The sequence below is a fragment of the Solanum dulcamara genome, chromosome 8, assembly GCF_947179165.1.
Source record: "Solanum dulcamara chromosome 8, daSolDulc1.2, whole genome shotgun sequence".
Lineage (NCBI taxonomy): Eukaryota > Viridiplantae > Streptophyta > Magnoliopsida > Solanales > Solanaceae > Solanum > Solanum dulcamara.
Genome location: NC_077244.1, coordinates 35277565 through 35290405, shown reverse-complemented (window position 1 = coordinate 35290405; position 12841 = coordinate 35277565). Strand labels below are relative to the sequence as shown.

Below are 12841 nucleotides of genomic sequence, written 5' to 3'. Positions count from 1 at the left end.
TACTTCGAGGACAAGACACTTTATTTTCATTTGTGTCATTTGACTATTTCATTCTCTTATGTTAGTATTGGATATCTAGGAGCTTGTCTTATGCCCTCATCTAGTTAGTAGTTGCATGTTGGATGTTTAGAGTCTATGTTGTCCTTCATTTTGTATTTTGAGACATATGCTCTTTATTGAGACTATGCTTCCATGTCTATGCTTTAGAATAATTACTTATTTACTTTATGTATGCTCATGAGTGATATGCTAAGAGGCTTGGTTGTGGCCCCTCGATATTCGAATCATAGTGTCGCACCTATGGTCTAATTTGAGTCGTGAAAAATAGGCTTCTCCTTAGTTTCTAATGCCACTATATTTGCTCGGTTGAGATCTTAAATCTTCTAAGCTTATGACATAGGTTCGGGGACAAGTAGGACAAATATTAGGAAAAATAGTGACTATGCCTTCCTTGAACACTATACTTTATTCATCTTTTCTATCTTCCTAAGTTAATTCCCATTTGTTCCATTTTCTTTGCTTTCATTAAGCCTAGTGCAGTGTTTTTATCTTTTATCCTACAATTTATTCTTCTTTCTCTTTTTTCTTTATTTTATCATTATTTACATTCTTTTTCCCATCTAACACACCAAATCATGGCTGATACATAACTTCTTAACTACCCTGACTTTGTCTTGAAGCCTCGCTTATAGCTGTTCTTTACCACTCACTCCAACTTAAGCCTTTATGTCTAATTGTCATTAATAGTGTCAAGGAAAAAAAATGCAAACATAGAATTACTTATACACAAGGATTAAGGTTTAATTATGACTAGCCAAGTAAAAGAGGAGAATCTTAAAATGAGAGACTATGAAGGAGTTTATCACGTTTGGTAGGCTCATATAAGCTAGTGGGGCTTTACTACTGCAAAGACGACCTAAGTTCATCTCTACAATCTAACTACTCTTATACAATCGGGCTTTAATACGTTTCTATTATTTTATTAATGTATGTGGACGTTTTTGGGACTAGATTCATTATAAAAATATCCTAAATACTTCTAAACCTATTATGGTCCCTCATTAATTTCAATCAACATTAAGACTTCTCTCTCAAGGTTCATTCAAGGATTCATCTTCTTCATCAAGCTTGATTAGGTTTCTTTCAGACCAAGTCTCCTTTTTCAATTCTAAGGTCAAATTCAATCGAGGTATGTAGAGATTGATCCATGGGTCCCTTTCACCCATTGAGCCCCAAGGTTTCTACTCAAAATTTCATGTATTCCAATTGGGTTTGTAACCCTAATTTGATGAATTATATTGGGCTATTTTAATTGTATTTTAATCATTATATATGATCATTATAAGTATGTTTCTACATGAATTACAAGATTTTAAGTTGAATTATGATTGCCCATGCATGAAGCCTATTTTCAATGATGATATTATGGAGTATGATTATGAATCCTAGAATTTCAAGATATTATCATGACTTTCATTCAAATTAACTATGTCTATGAGTTTTACTCTAAATTCAAGTATGAATTATGATCATGAATGATATGTACGTTTAAGATACGAATTATGAAGAAAGGTGACTTAGAGCCCTATGTGGTGACCTAGGACATAATGATATGAATTATGCAAATATAATTTGTAATCATGAAAGGACAATTCTCACATTGCAATTATGTTATGAAATGAGCTATTCTATGAAGTATGAAGTTTATAAACAAGTTATGATATATGCTAATTATGTTCACTATGTTATGTATTTTGTGGGATTTGACTTAGCATCGAGTGGACTTGAGGTGGGCCAAAAGCCTTAGTAGTAGCCTCATGTCTTTTAAACTACATACCACCGTAGGTTGCCTTATGGCTTAGCTAGTGGATCCACATATAGCGTATATACATCACCCCCCTAGCGGGGTAGAGTCTGCATTGACAGGTAGAATCCCCTTTCTTCCGGTGTAAGGGTAACATCAAAATTCTATGTTATGGATCGCATAGTCTTATTGTCGGTTATGATTCTATCCCACAAATGTATGACCTCTTTTGTACTCTTGTGATTTCAACTATGCTTTTCAAATCTTTGATCATTATGATTTTCCCATGACTTTACTTATCTCTTTTCACCATGTACTTTACATGATCATTGCGTCTTATTATTTACATTGCATGTCATGTCCTCATACTTAGTACATTCAAATGTACTAATGCATATTATTGTCTACATTATCTCATAATATAGGGGTTGAGGTTGAGGATCACGTCCATCCACGTGGTTAGTTGAGCTTTCCTATCCGGCAAAGTTGTGGTGAGTCCTCATCTATCGAGGACTAGTTATTGAGTTGATTATTGTTTCCAAAGACTTTTGTTATCTTTCATTTTGAGGGTAAGCTAGGGGCACCTCTTAACCCCGTGATTAGAGGCATTAGTTGGACAAATGTTGTTAGTCTATGTTGTCAAGTTATCTTCTTCGTTTATGATAGACTCTCTTATATTGATTCCACATTTACTTTACCTTATGTATGCTTCATGATATGTCAAGAGGCTTGGTTGGAGCCCTATCGGGGTTTCGATCACCTTGTTATGACTAGATCCTAGGTCGGGTCATGATAAGTCATGAGTAATTAAATCTGAACATGTAAAAGAACTAAAATCACTGGGCGTAAGCATAATTATTGAATACTGGTTCAGTATATTTTTGAACAAAATTTTCTATACAATAACTGCAATCTAAAAATAATCAGGAATAGAATAAACTGAATTCAACAACTCTAACTAGTTATCTAGGAAGCCTCTACTAATACTGATTATAGTTAGCCAAAAATTAACCCCTGCTCCCATTAATCAATATACGTGAACAAAAATAACATAATAGAACTATAAACTGGCTTGAGTAGTCAAAATAAGAGGACTCATCGCCTGCTGGTTGGAAGCTGTGATCCAACTAACTAAGATCTTGATAGTAAGAATTTGAATCTGCATCATATGAAAAGTTTAGGCAAAAGAGGTACGCGATCAATACTTTGATTATACTGGGTATGTGATATATGCATGATAATACGAAAAACTGGACATGATTAATCTAAGATGCTAAATTGAATATGGAACTGAAATGCATGAAGTAATGCAATGACCAAGTAGTAAAATATGCAACTAATAGATACTAAAATTAAAATATCATGCAAGGTCAAATCAATAATCTAAAATAAAGAATTGTGGGAGATACTAAAATTGACATAAATCATGCGAGTTAGTATATGGAGTTCAATGTACTGCTCCCACACCGAAAGGAGAGTTTCACACTTACCAAGGTAAGGTCTATGATACCTGAGCTATGGTGGATCCATTAGATAAAGTCTATAAAGACAAATCCTATGGTTTCACGTATCTCTGGGACTTAGGGATTGCTACTAAAGGTCCAGATGCGAAACGAAAACCTTCATTCCTAAAGTCCATTCGGTGTTAAGTATACTCCCAACGGAAAAATGAATAAATCTGAAATTAGTAATGATATGATACTACCGAATCATACTGATAATTTTTACATACTGAGTAGCTCATACAATTATGATAACTGAACATACTATAAAAGATAATTTATCTAAAAGAATCTAAATTATGATATTTGAAAATATACTGAGAGATACTTTATCTGAAAGCATCATAATTCATGAAAATCTACTAATCTTGAATATTCACATGAAAATAGCATAATATTGATCATGAAAATACTTGCATGCTATGGGTTCATGAAAATATCATTATAAACATTGAATTAAAATCAAAATCATGCAATTAAATACTAATCATGAAAGGTAAACTGAATTTCAATAAGAACCCATGAAAATCATAGATTCCCTAGTTTTTTTGGAAAAATTATAAGTTGAGAACTTGGGGTTTCATTGGGACTCAATGGGTGAAGGAAAACCTATCAATGAAGTTCCCACAACTTTTGATTTTTTTTGTAGAATCGCTGAACTTGAAGCAAAATATAATTTCTTGAATTCTTTCATAAAATAATGCACTTGAAATTATAGAAAATAATATTTTTTTGAAATACTTGTTGAAAATCTTGAAGTTACTTCTTTCATGAAAACAATGCATAAAAAATACTATGGCTAGATTTTCAAATAACTTTGATTAAAAAGAGATCCATATGGTATAATAAACATGAAACATGAATCAATAATCATTAATGACATGAAGTACCATAATTTTGATGATAAAATTAAGAATCATCGATAGGATATAAAAGTAATTCGAAATCATATACTTTGGGGGTAAAAGCCCAATTTTGATCTTACTAACTGAAATTGTAGACGTAGGGCGTGAGGAAGAACTAAGTCCCGCACTATGATAACATTACACCTAAAACACTCCATGTCTTGAAAAACAATCAAGAAATCTTTTCTTGAGATTCTTGAATTAGTTTCTTAAAATTCCTATGACCAAGGTCTAAAATTTCTATTAATTATTCATGATTATATTAAGAAATTTGAGTTGGAAAGAGTGAAATATTTGGAGAAGGAATTACCTCGAAGAATAATCTTGATAAAAATTTGAAAGAACCTTGATTGGAAGTCTTATGTTTTGATTTTTCTTAAAGTTTTGACTTAGAGTTTGACAGAGAGAAGAAGGGAGAATTAAGAGATGAAAATATGATTGTTTAGGGCTTTATAGGAGTTTTAAAAAAATCTGTTTTAGGGTTTTTCTGGGGGTATAAGGAGAAAAATGACATTTCATAGTATTTTCTGATCAACCAAAATGAAACTGCACTTTGTCATGTTAGTAAAATTCATAACTCTTTACTCTGAACTCCAAATGATGCAAACTTGGTGACGTTATAAAGAAGACTCTTAGACCTTTAATTTGATAGGGTATGAGCCACCTAACTCATAATATTCTAACAGATATGATCATTTGAAGTTTACCCAAGTAAAATTTTATATCGAAACTTAATCAGTAAAAAAACTTTTAACTCAACTTTGTGTTAGAGGATTCTTATTACCTTAATTCATCGCCAAATCTATTCCACACTAAATAATAGACCTTAACACCTATGAATAATTAAGAATCATCCGGTATGAATTTATACACATATGAAGAATGGTTCAAATTTTAGCTTAGAGATTTTCGGGGTGTTACAATATATCCCCTTGGAATCATTCATCCTTGAATGATTGTCAAGTTGGAATAAAAGAGAATGAGGTACTTCTTCTATCTTTGTGACTTCTCAACTTCCCCATTAACATAGATAGAACTGATTTATGTTGGGAGTTTGAAAATTAACTAAAGAACGCTTGGCACGAATGTTCTGTAACACCCTATAAAATTTCTAAGTTTGTATCAAGTCTTAAAAGAACTTAAAGAATGGCAGGAGTAAAGCTCTCCAAATTTATTCGGCGACTCACCAAAATGACTGCACGCTTGCCTAAATATTAAGAGAATTTGGCTCAAGACTTGAGTAAGTTAGGTGAGAAAGATAGGATCAACAACTCACAAAAACAGGTTTGGCGAGCTAAGGGATGATCTCCAAAAAATCCTAAAAGTCCTGACACATATGGAAGCCAAGTTGGCATGAGAGGATAAAAATGTGGGGTGCGTTCGGTACTTGCCAATTAGGTCAGCGAGAATGACTTATCTCACCTAGTAGGCTCCAACAATTATTTTTATCAAGTCTATTTCAGTCATTTTCTATCAATTTAAATCCTAAGCTATGTCATTTTAAACCTAATAATGAGATCTATAGCTACTTTTACTCTTCAAATTTCCCCCATTCCCTCTCATTCACTTAAAATCCCTAAAGACTTTCAAGAAATTCTTTTTCAAGTTCATCTTCTCTAATCTAGCTAGGATTGAAGGATTCAAGTCTCCTCTGTCAAGTTTCAAGCTAGATTTCATTGAGGTATGTAGAAATTTCATTCATGGATCCTTTTCCATCCGTGGAGTCCCAAAGTATTTTCAATTCCCCTGTACGATTTCTTTGTAAACTCTAGGTTTTTGATGATTTTGCATTTGGTTCAATCTACTATGATTTTATTCACTCTCAATGATCTTATTATGCATGATTTAATTTTAATTACATATTTTTGATGAATTTCTCATGAACCATGCATTATGCCTATTTTATGACTGTGAACTATATTTGAGAAATTATGCATGCATCATGAATTTGTGAAATTATGGTTCTCAGGATGCTTTTACACAAAGTATCAATTATGATTTTATGAAAATAAGGTTGCTTCAAAAGTTAAGTATTATTATCATGAAGGATTTCCATGATTTTCTATGAACAAGCTTATCATTATTTAGATGATTAGATAAGTGTCTTTTATGAATATGTTATGAAATCATAATTTGTTAAAGGAGCTATTCTTATGTTTCAAGTATGTTATTTTGAATTTGATATTGCTATATTTTTATCATTTTCAAAGACTATGATATGCTTATGACTATTCTTGTTGAGAGTATTATCTAGCATAGAGTTTGTAACACCCCAAAAATTTGAAAGTCAAAGTTAAAGGAAAAAGTTGTAGAAAAGTACTGGTGCAGGCTCCTATAAGCAACCTACGATCCGTAGAAGGACCTATGAGCCATAGGAATGTAGTCGTAGGTGAACCTGATACTTGAAAGAAAAATTAAAGTCTCAGATATGATCTATAAGGGAGATCTACATACCATATAAGGTCATATAGTCTGTAGATGGGGTTCGTGGGAAGGACCCTGAGTTTAGTAAAAACATGAGTCTTTGAATATTTCCTACGGGCTAATAAAATGGTTCATATAAGCTTGAATAGGCCATGGAAGGTGTTCATAGAGGGAGATTCAGAAACTAAGTCTTGGAGTTGTATAGGACAAGGAGGGTCTATGACCCGTAGGCTACTCGACGACTCATAGGTTAAAGTCGTAAGGACAAGGTACAACTTCAGTAGCTACTATTTTGATACATGACTTCCACAGACAAGTTCTACATCCCGTAGGACTATTTATGGCCCGTAGGACATGGATCATAGGATTGAGGTGATATTCCAGTGACCATAATTTTGGACATGGGTTCTACGAACCCTTTTGATGGATCATCTAAGAACCTACGATCCGTAGATCCCAATCATAGGTCATCTCTGATAGTTTTAAGTGAAGGGTATTTTGGATTTTTTCCATTCTTTTAATTACTAAACAACATCGTTTTGGACCTATAACTAACCCTATAACCTTTTTTATCCTTAAAACTACCATATTCCCTCTCATTCACTCAAATTCTTAAAAATTTCTCTTAACTCATCTTCTTCAATTCTCTCTCAAGCTCAAGGAAGAAAAGTTAGGGTTTCAAGGTTAAGTTCAAGTCTCCATTACTAGACTTTCTTTTAGGTCTTTGATTTTCAAGGTATGTGAGAATTTACTAATGGATTTTCCTTCATCCATTCGGTCCCAAAAGATCTCACTATTTCAAGTTCTATTTTTCCCAATTCAAATAGGGTTTTATGTATATTCGCATGGGTCCTTTTTTATTCAATTGATGTTATTCTGATTTATTATGCATGAATTTACTAAGATACATGATTTATAATTGATTTCATATGGACCCATGTATTATGCTTATGAACTATGAATTATGATCATGAAATTGATGAAGGATTTATCTATGTTTTATGAAAATGATAAAATATGTTTAATGTTTTTGAGTAAGTATCAATGATTTATGAAATATTTTCTCACAATATGGAAGAAATCATGATTTAAATACTTAGAAAGGTAATGTCTATATGAAATATGTTATGAATCACTATTTGCAAGGAGCTACTCTTATATGAAATTATGATGTGGGTTAGTAAATGAATATTTCCTTTTCTAATGATAAATTTTGATAATTGACTTTATCTATTTTGTTGGGATCTGACTTAGCACCAAGAGGGCTTGGTAAGGGAGTCTCTAGTAGCAACTTCTAGTCCCAAACTACGTGCTCTCATAGGTTGTCTTAAATGACTCATCTAGTGGATCGCAAATAGCTCATGATGAAATGATACGGAGATTAGCTTGGCAAGAAACCTCACCTTTTTCGGTGTAGGAGTTACATTGGATCCCATGTTATAGCTAACATTGTCTTATTGTCAGATACAGTAAATATTCCATAAAATGAGTATTTGTTTCCTCAAAGATTTTCACAATGTCTTTTCATAATGCGTTGACCTTATCTCATGATTTATGATGTACTTTGAAGCTTATCAAGGATTTTTGGTCATGTATTTCATATTTACGCCTACTATGATATCATGTTTTATGTTATACATATTTCTCATATACTTAGAACATTCAATGTACCAACACATATTTTATTGCTTATATTATTTCATAATATAGGTCACGATGCTCCTTCCCATCCCCGTGGCTAGTACATGTACCCATTGATGTTTCTATTTTTGGTGAGTCCTCATCATTTGAGGGTGTAACCACTATGTCATCTCCTTATTTTCAGATTATTTAACTTTCATATATTTTTGGTGAGCTAGGATTTGTCCTACTCCCCCGTGTATGTTAGTAGAGGCATTGTCAGATTAGACTAGTATGCTTATGTTCTTTCATATGTTATGTTTTGAATTCATTTTTATTGAGATTTCTAAGTTTTGAGACTTACCTTCTGTATTTAATATTTCTCTTGATTTCATGTTATCTTAGGTCAAGCTAAGAGTCTTGATTATTGTCCCTTGGGATTCTAATTTTTGTGTCACATCTAAAGTCTAGCTTGGGTCATGACAAACTTGGTATCGGAGCATAAAGTTTAAGTGTCGTAGGGTGTCGTACATGCCACATCGAGTAGAGTCTTGTTCATGGTTGTGAATCGTACCACATTGATGTATATCAGGCTATGAGGAGGACAAGAAACTTCACTTCTTTCATCAATCTTAAGTTTTGCGATAGAGTTGAACTCCATAAGGTTTTCCTTCTAGCTCTTATTCTTTGTGGTACAAAATCATGCCTCTTAGAAGTTCCTATGTGAGAAGAAATGCGAATGTGAATATGGATAACGAGAAACAAGCTCCACAAGATCCAACGGACTCTTTGGCTGAACAAGTTACACATGTTGAATTTAGGCAGATTTCCAAGGGCTTACCCAATTTATGGAGGCACAAGCCAATTGAGAAGTGGTAGCTCCTATGAACCCAAATGTGGGTACAGTGACTACTAGGGTGTGTGACTTCACAAGGATGAACCATTCAGAGTTTCATGGGTCTAAGTTGGATGAGGAGCTACAAGAATTCATCAAAGGAATTCACAAGATCGTCGATATCATGGGAGCTATTCAAGTGGAAAATGCAGATTGGGCTTTATATCAACTGAAGGGTGTGCCCCCAATTTGGTTTGACAAATAGAAGGGAGAAAGAGATAGGGATGCGGTCCTTTGATTGGGAAGAGTTGAAGGATGCTTTTCTTGACCATTTCCTTCCCCTTGAGTTGATGGAGGTCAGAATCCAAGAGTTCATCAACTTGATATAAGGTAACATTAGTGTGCAGAAATATATCTTGAAGTTCACTCAATTGTCCAAGTATGCTTCGTTCATGGTTACCGACTCGAGAGCTCATATGAGCAAGTTTGTTTTGAGTGTTTTAGAATTAGTGATGAAAACGTTAGAACCTCCATGTTGATCAAAGAGATGGAAATCTCAAGGTTGATGACTCATGCTGAGCAAATCAAGGAGGAAAAACATAAGGAGAAGGCTAGCGAGTCAAATAGGGCAAGACCACTTTTCATATTTGAGTTCAGGTAATGGTGGTCGTTCAAAGATTCGCCTAAAGTTCTCCGATCAGAATTCTTCTAGTACTCAGGCATTGAAGTTCAACAATGATAGGGTGTCTAAACCTAAGCTTCAAGGGAATGCTCAGAGTGGTCAGGCTATCCTTACATGTAGGAAGTATGGGAAAATCTATCGAGTAGATTATTTGGTGGGCTCTGATATTTGTTATGGGTGTGGTAAGATAGGTCACAAAGTGAGAGATCGTCCCTCATATGCTAGTCGAGGTGGTTGTTGTCGATATCAGATTCATACTAATTCAGGTCGTCCGGCTTAGTATAGCACTTCATCAGGATCTGGTGGTAGTCAAGACCAAAACATATTCTATACTCTTCAGACTCGACAGGAGTTGGAGGATTCTCCCGATGTGGTCACTGGTATGTTACGAGTTATTTAGTTTGATATTTATTCTTTGTAAGATTCGGGAGCGAATATTTCTTTTGTGACTCTTTATCTTGCTATGAAGTTTGATGTCAATCCTAAGATATTGTTAGAGCCCTTTTCAATCTATACTCTTGTTGGTGACTCATTTTTGGCTAAACGTGTCTATAGAAATTATCCGGTCTCAATTTTTCATAAAGTCACCTCATTTGATCTTGTAGAGCTTGATATGACCGATTTTGATATTATTCTTGGTATGTATTAGCTTCATGCATGTTCTGCCTTGGTTGATTGTAGATCCTGAGTAGTTAAGTTTTAGTTTTCTAATGAGCTAGACTTAGAGTGGAAGGGTAATGATTTTGTGGTTAAGGGTCATTTTATCTCATGTCTTAAAGTTTGGAAAATGATTTCTAATGGTTGCATCTATCATCTAGTACGGTTTAAGGATATGAATTTTGAAGCCCCTTTTCTTGAGTCAAATTCTATTGTGAATGAGTTTTTGGAAGTGTTTCCCAATGGACTTCTGGGTATTCCTCCCGAAAGTGAAATAGACTTTGGTATTGATCTTCTCTCTTATACCAATCCTATTTCTATATCTCTTTATAGAATGACTCCGACAAAACTGAAGGAGTTGAAGGATCATTTAAAGGACTTGTTAGATAAGGCCTTCATAAGACCAAGTCATTCAATCTTATTTCAGCGCTGAGAGACTAGCTCGTATCTACATTCAGGAGGTAGTTTTTCTTCATGTGGTGCCGGTGTTCATTATATTAGATAGGGGTTCTCAGTTCACTTTAATATTTTGGAGGACCTTTAAGGATAAGTTGGGTACTTGTGTTGATCTTGGAATAACTTTTCATCCGTAGACCGACGGGCAGTCAGATCATACAATTCAGGTTTTGGAGGATTTGTTACATGCTTTTACATTGGAGTTTGGAGGTTAGTGGGAAAGTTCATAACCTTGGTGGAGTTTGCCTATAACAACATGTACCACTTGAGTATTCAGATGGCCTCATAAGAGGCCTTGTTTGGTAGGCATTGTCGCTCTCTAGTTAGTTAGTTTAAGTCTTTGGAACCTAGGCCGCGTCGTACCAATTTTCTTTGGGATGGTATGGATAGAGTTTGGGTGATTCATGATAGGCTTAGGTCATCACAGAGTAGACATAAGAGGTATGCAAACTATGGGCATCGTCCTTTTAGTTTTAAAGTTAGTGATCTGGTCTTTTTTCGAGTATCTCCACGGAAGGGCATGATTAAATTTGGGTGGTAGGGTAAGCTTAGCCCAAGATATATAGGGCCATTTGAGATTCTTGGGACTATTGATTATGTCGCTTATATGTTGGCCCTATCTCCTACATTCTCATATGGTTTTCCATATTTTGATGCTTTGCCAGTATGTTCTAGCCCCATGTGTTCGGTATGATTTAGTTGAGTTGGATGACCATTTGACCTTCGTGGGGAAGCCAATTGCTACTTTTCACGACCCAAGCTATACCCATACATGACACGACGAATAGGATCTCTAGAGACCCTCAACAAGCCACTTAAAATAATCATGACTCTAAAGTAAACAACATAAGCACGCAATTTGGAAAGCGGAAAATAAGACTCAGAATAACAATCTCAACATAAGGAGAATCTAAGTATAACAACTGATAATATAGAAATCATACTAAGTATGACATAGCATCTTCTGTCATACTAAGTAGGACAAGCCCTAGCTCATGAAATAATCTGAATATTGAAAAAGTCTAAAAAAGACATAAAAGAACTCATAATATGGCCATGCCCTCAAACCATGAGGACTCACCAAAACAGTATACGCTGACATGATCCAATACTAATTGCGGGTGTGAGATGAAGCATCATGACCTATATTATAAAACAATATAGATAAAAGAAGTATGGGTCAGTACTATAGAAGGTACTGAGAATGGGGAATATGCAATTCATGACATAAAATATGATAGCGTAATGACCAAGCTAAAACAAGACACAATCTCTTTAAAGCATTGTTGGAAACATGAAACATGGTCAATGCAAAAGTCATAAGAAAATAATAAGGTTGATATAACATAATTGAGAAACATAAGTCTTTGTGAGAGATACCATTAGCTGACATAAACCATGTGAGCTAAAACATGGAGTTCAGTATCTTTCCCATACCGAAAAGAGGTTGTCCTACTTGCTAGGTAAGGACCATGACATGCGCTATATGTGGATCCACTAGATTAAACTTATTTGGCCAATTGGGACATCCTACGAGGGCACGTATTTATGGGACTAGGGTATAGCTACTAGATAGCCAATCTCTACTAACAGGAGAGCATCCATTCCAAAGTCTTCTCATTGCTAAGTTAATCTCAACGGAATATCATACATAATATATCATAAGCTTTGAAAATATTTAGAATCTAGTAATACCAAATTCATCATAGCATACATAAATCATAAGAATATCTCCTTTCACAAATCATGATTTCATAATATATTCATAAAGATACTTATCTAAAGCATCTAGATCATGATAAGCTTTTTCATAAAAATCATGGAAATCCGTCATAATGAGAACATTTCACTTTGAATCAACCTTGTTTCATAAAATATACTTGATACTTTATCTAAAAGCATCCTTGAATCATAGCTTTCTTAATCATGATGCATGAGTAATCTCAAAGCATAGTT

General features: G+C 34.3%; 1 protein-coding gene across 1 annotated transcript in view; it reads left to right on the top strand.

Moving 5' to 3' along the window:
• The window catches only part of LOC129899876 (uncharacterized), a 43042-nt gene extending 32180 nt beyond the window's left edge, over positions 1–10862 (top strand). The window contains exons 5-7 of the mRNA XM_055974877.1: positions 9748–9954; positions 10069–10152; positions 10591–10862. Coding sequence (XP_055830852.1) covers positions 9748–9954; positions 10069–10152; positions 10591–10862 — 563 coding nt within the window. The remainder of the gene's footprint in view (positions 1–9747; positions 9955–10068; positions 10153–10590) is intronic.
• The last annotated feature ends 1979 nt before the right edge of the window (positions 10863–12841 follow it).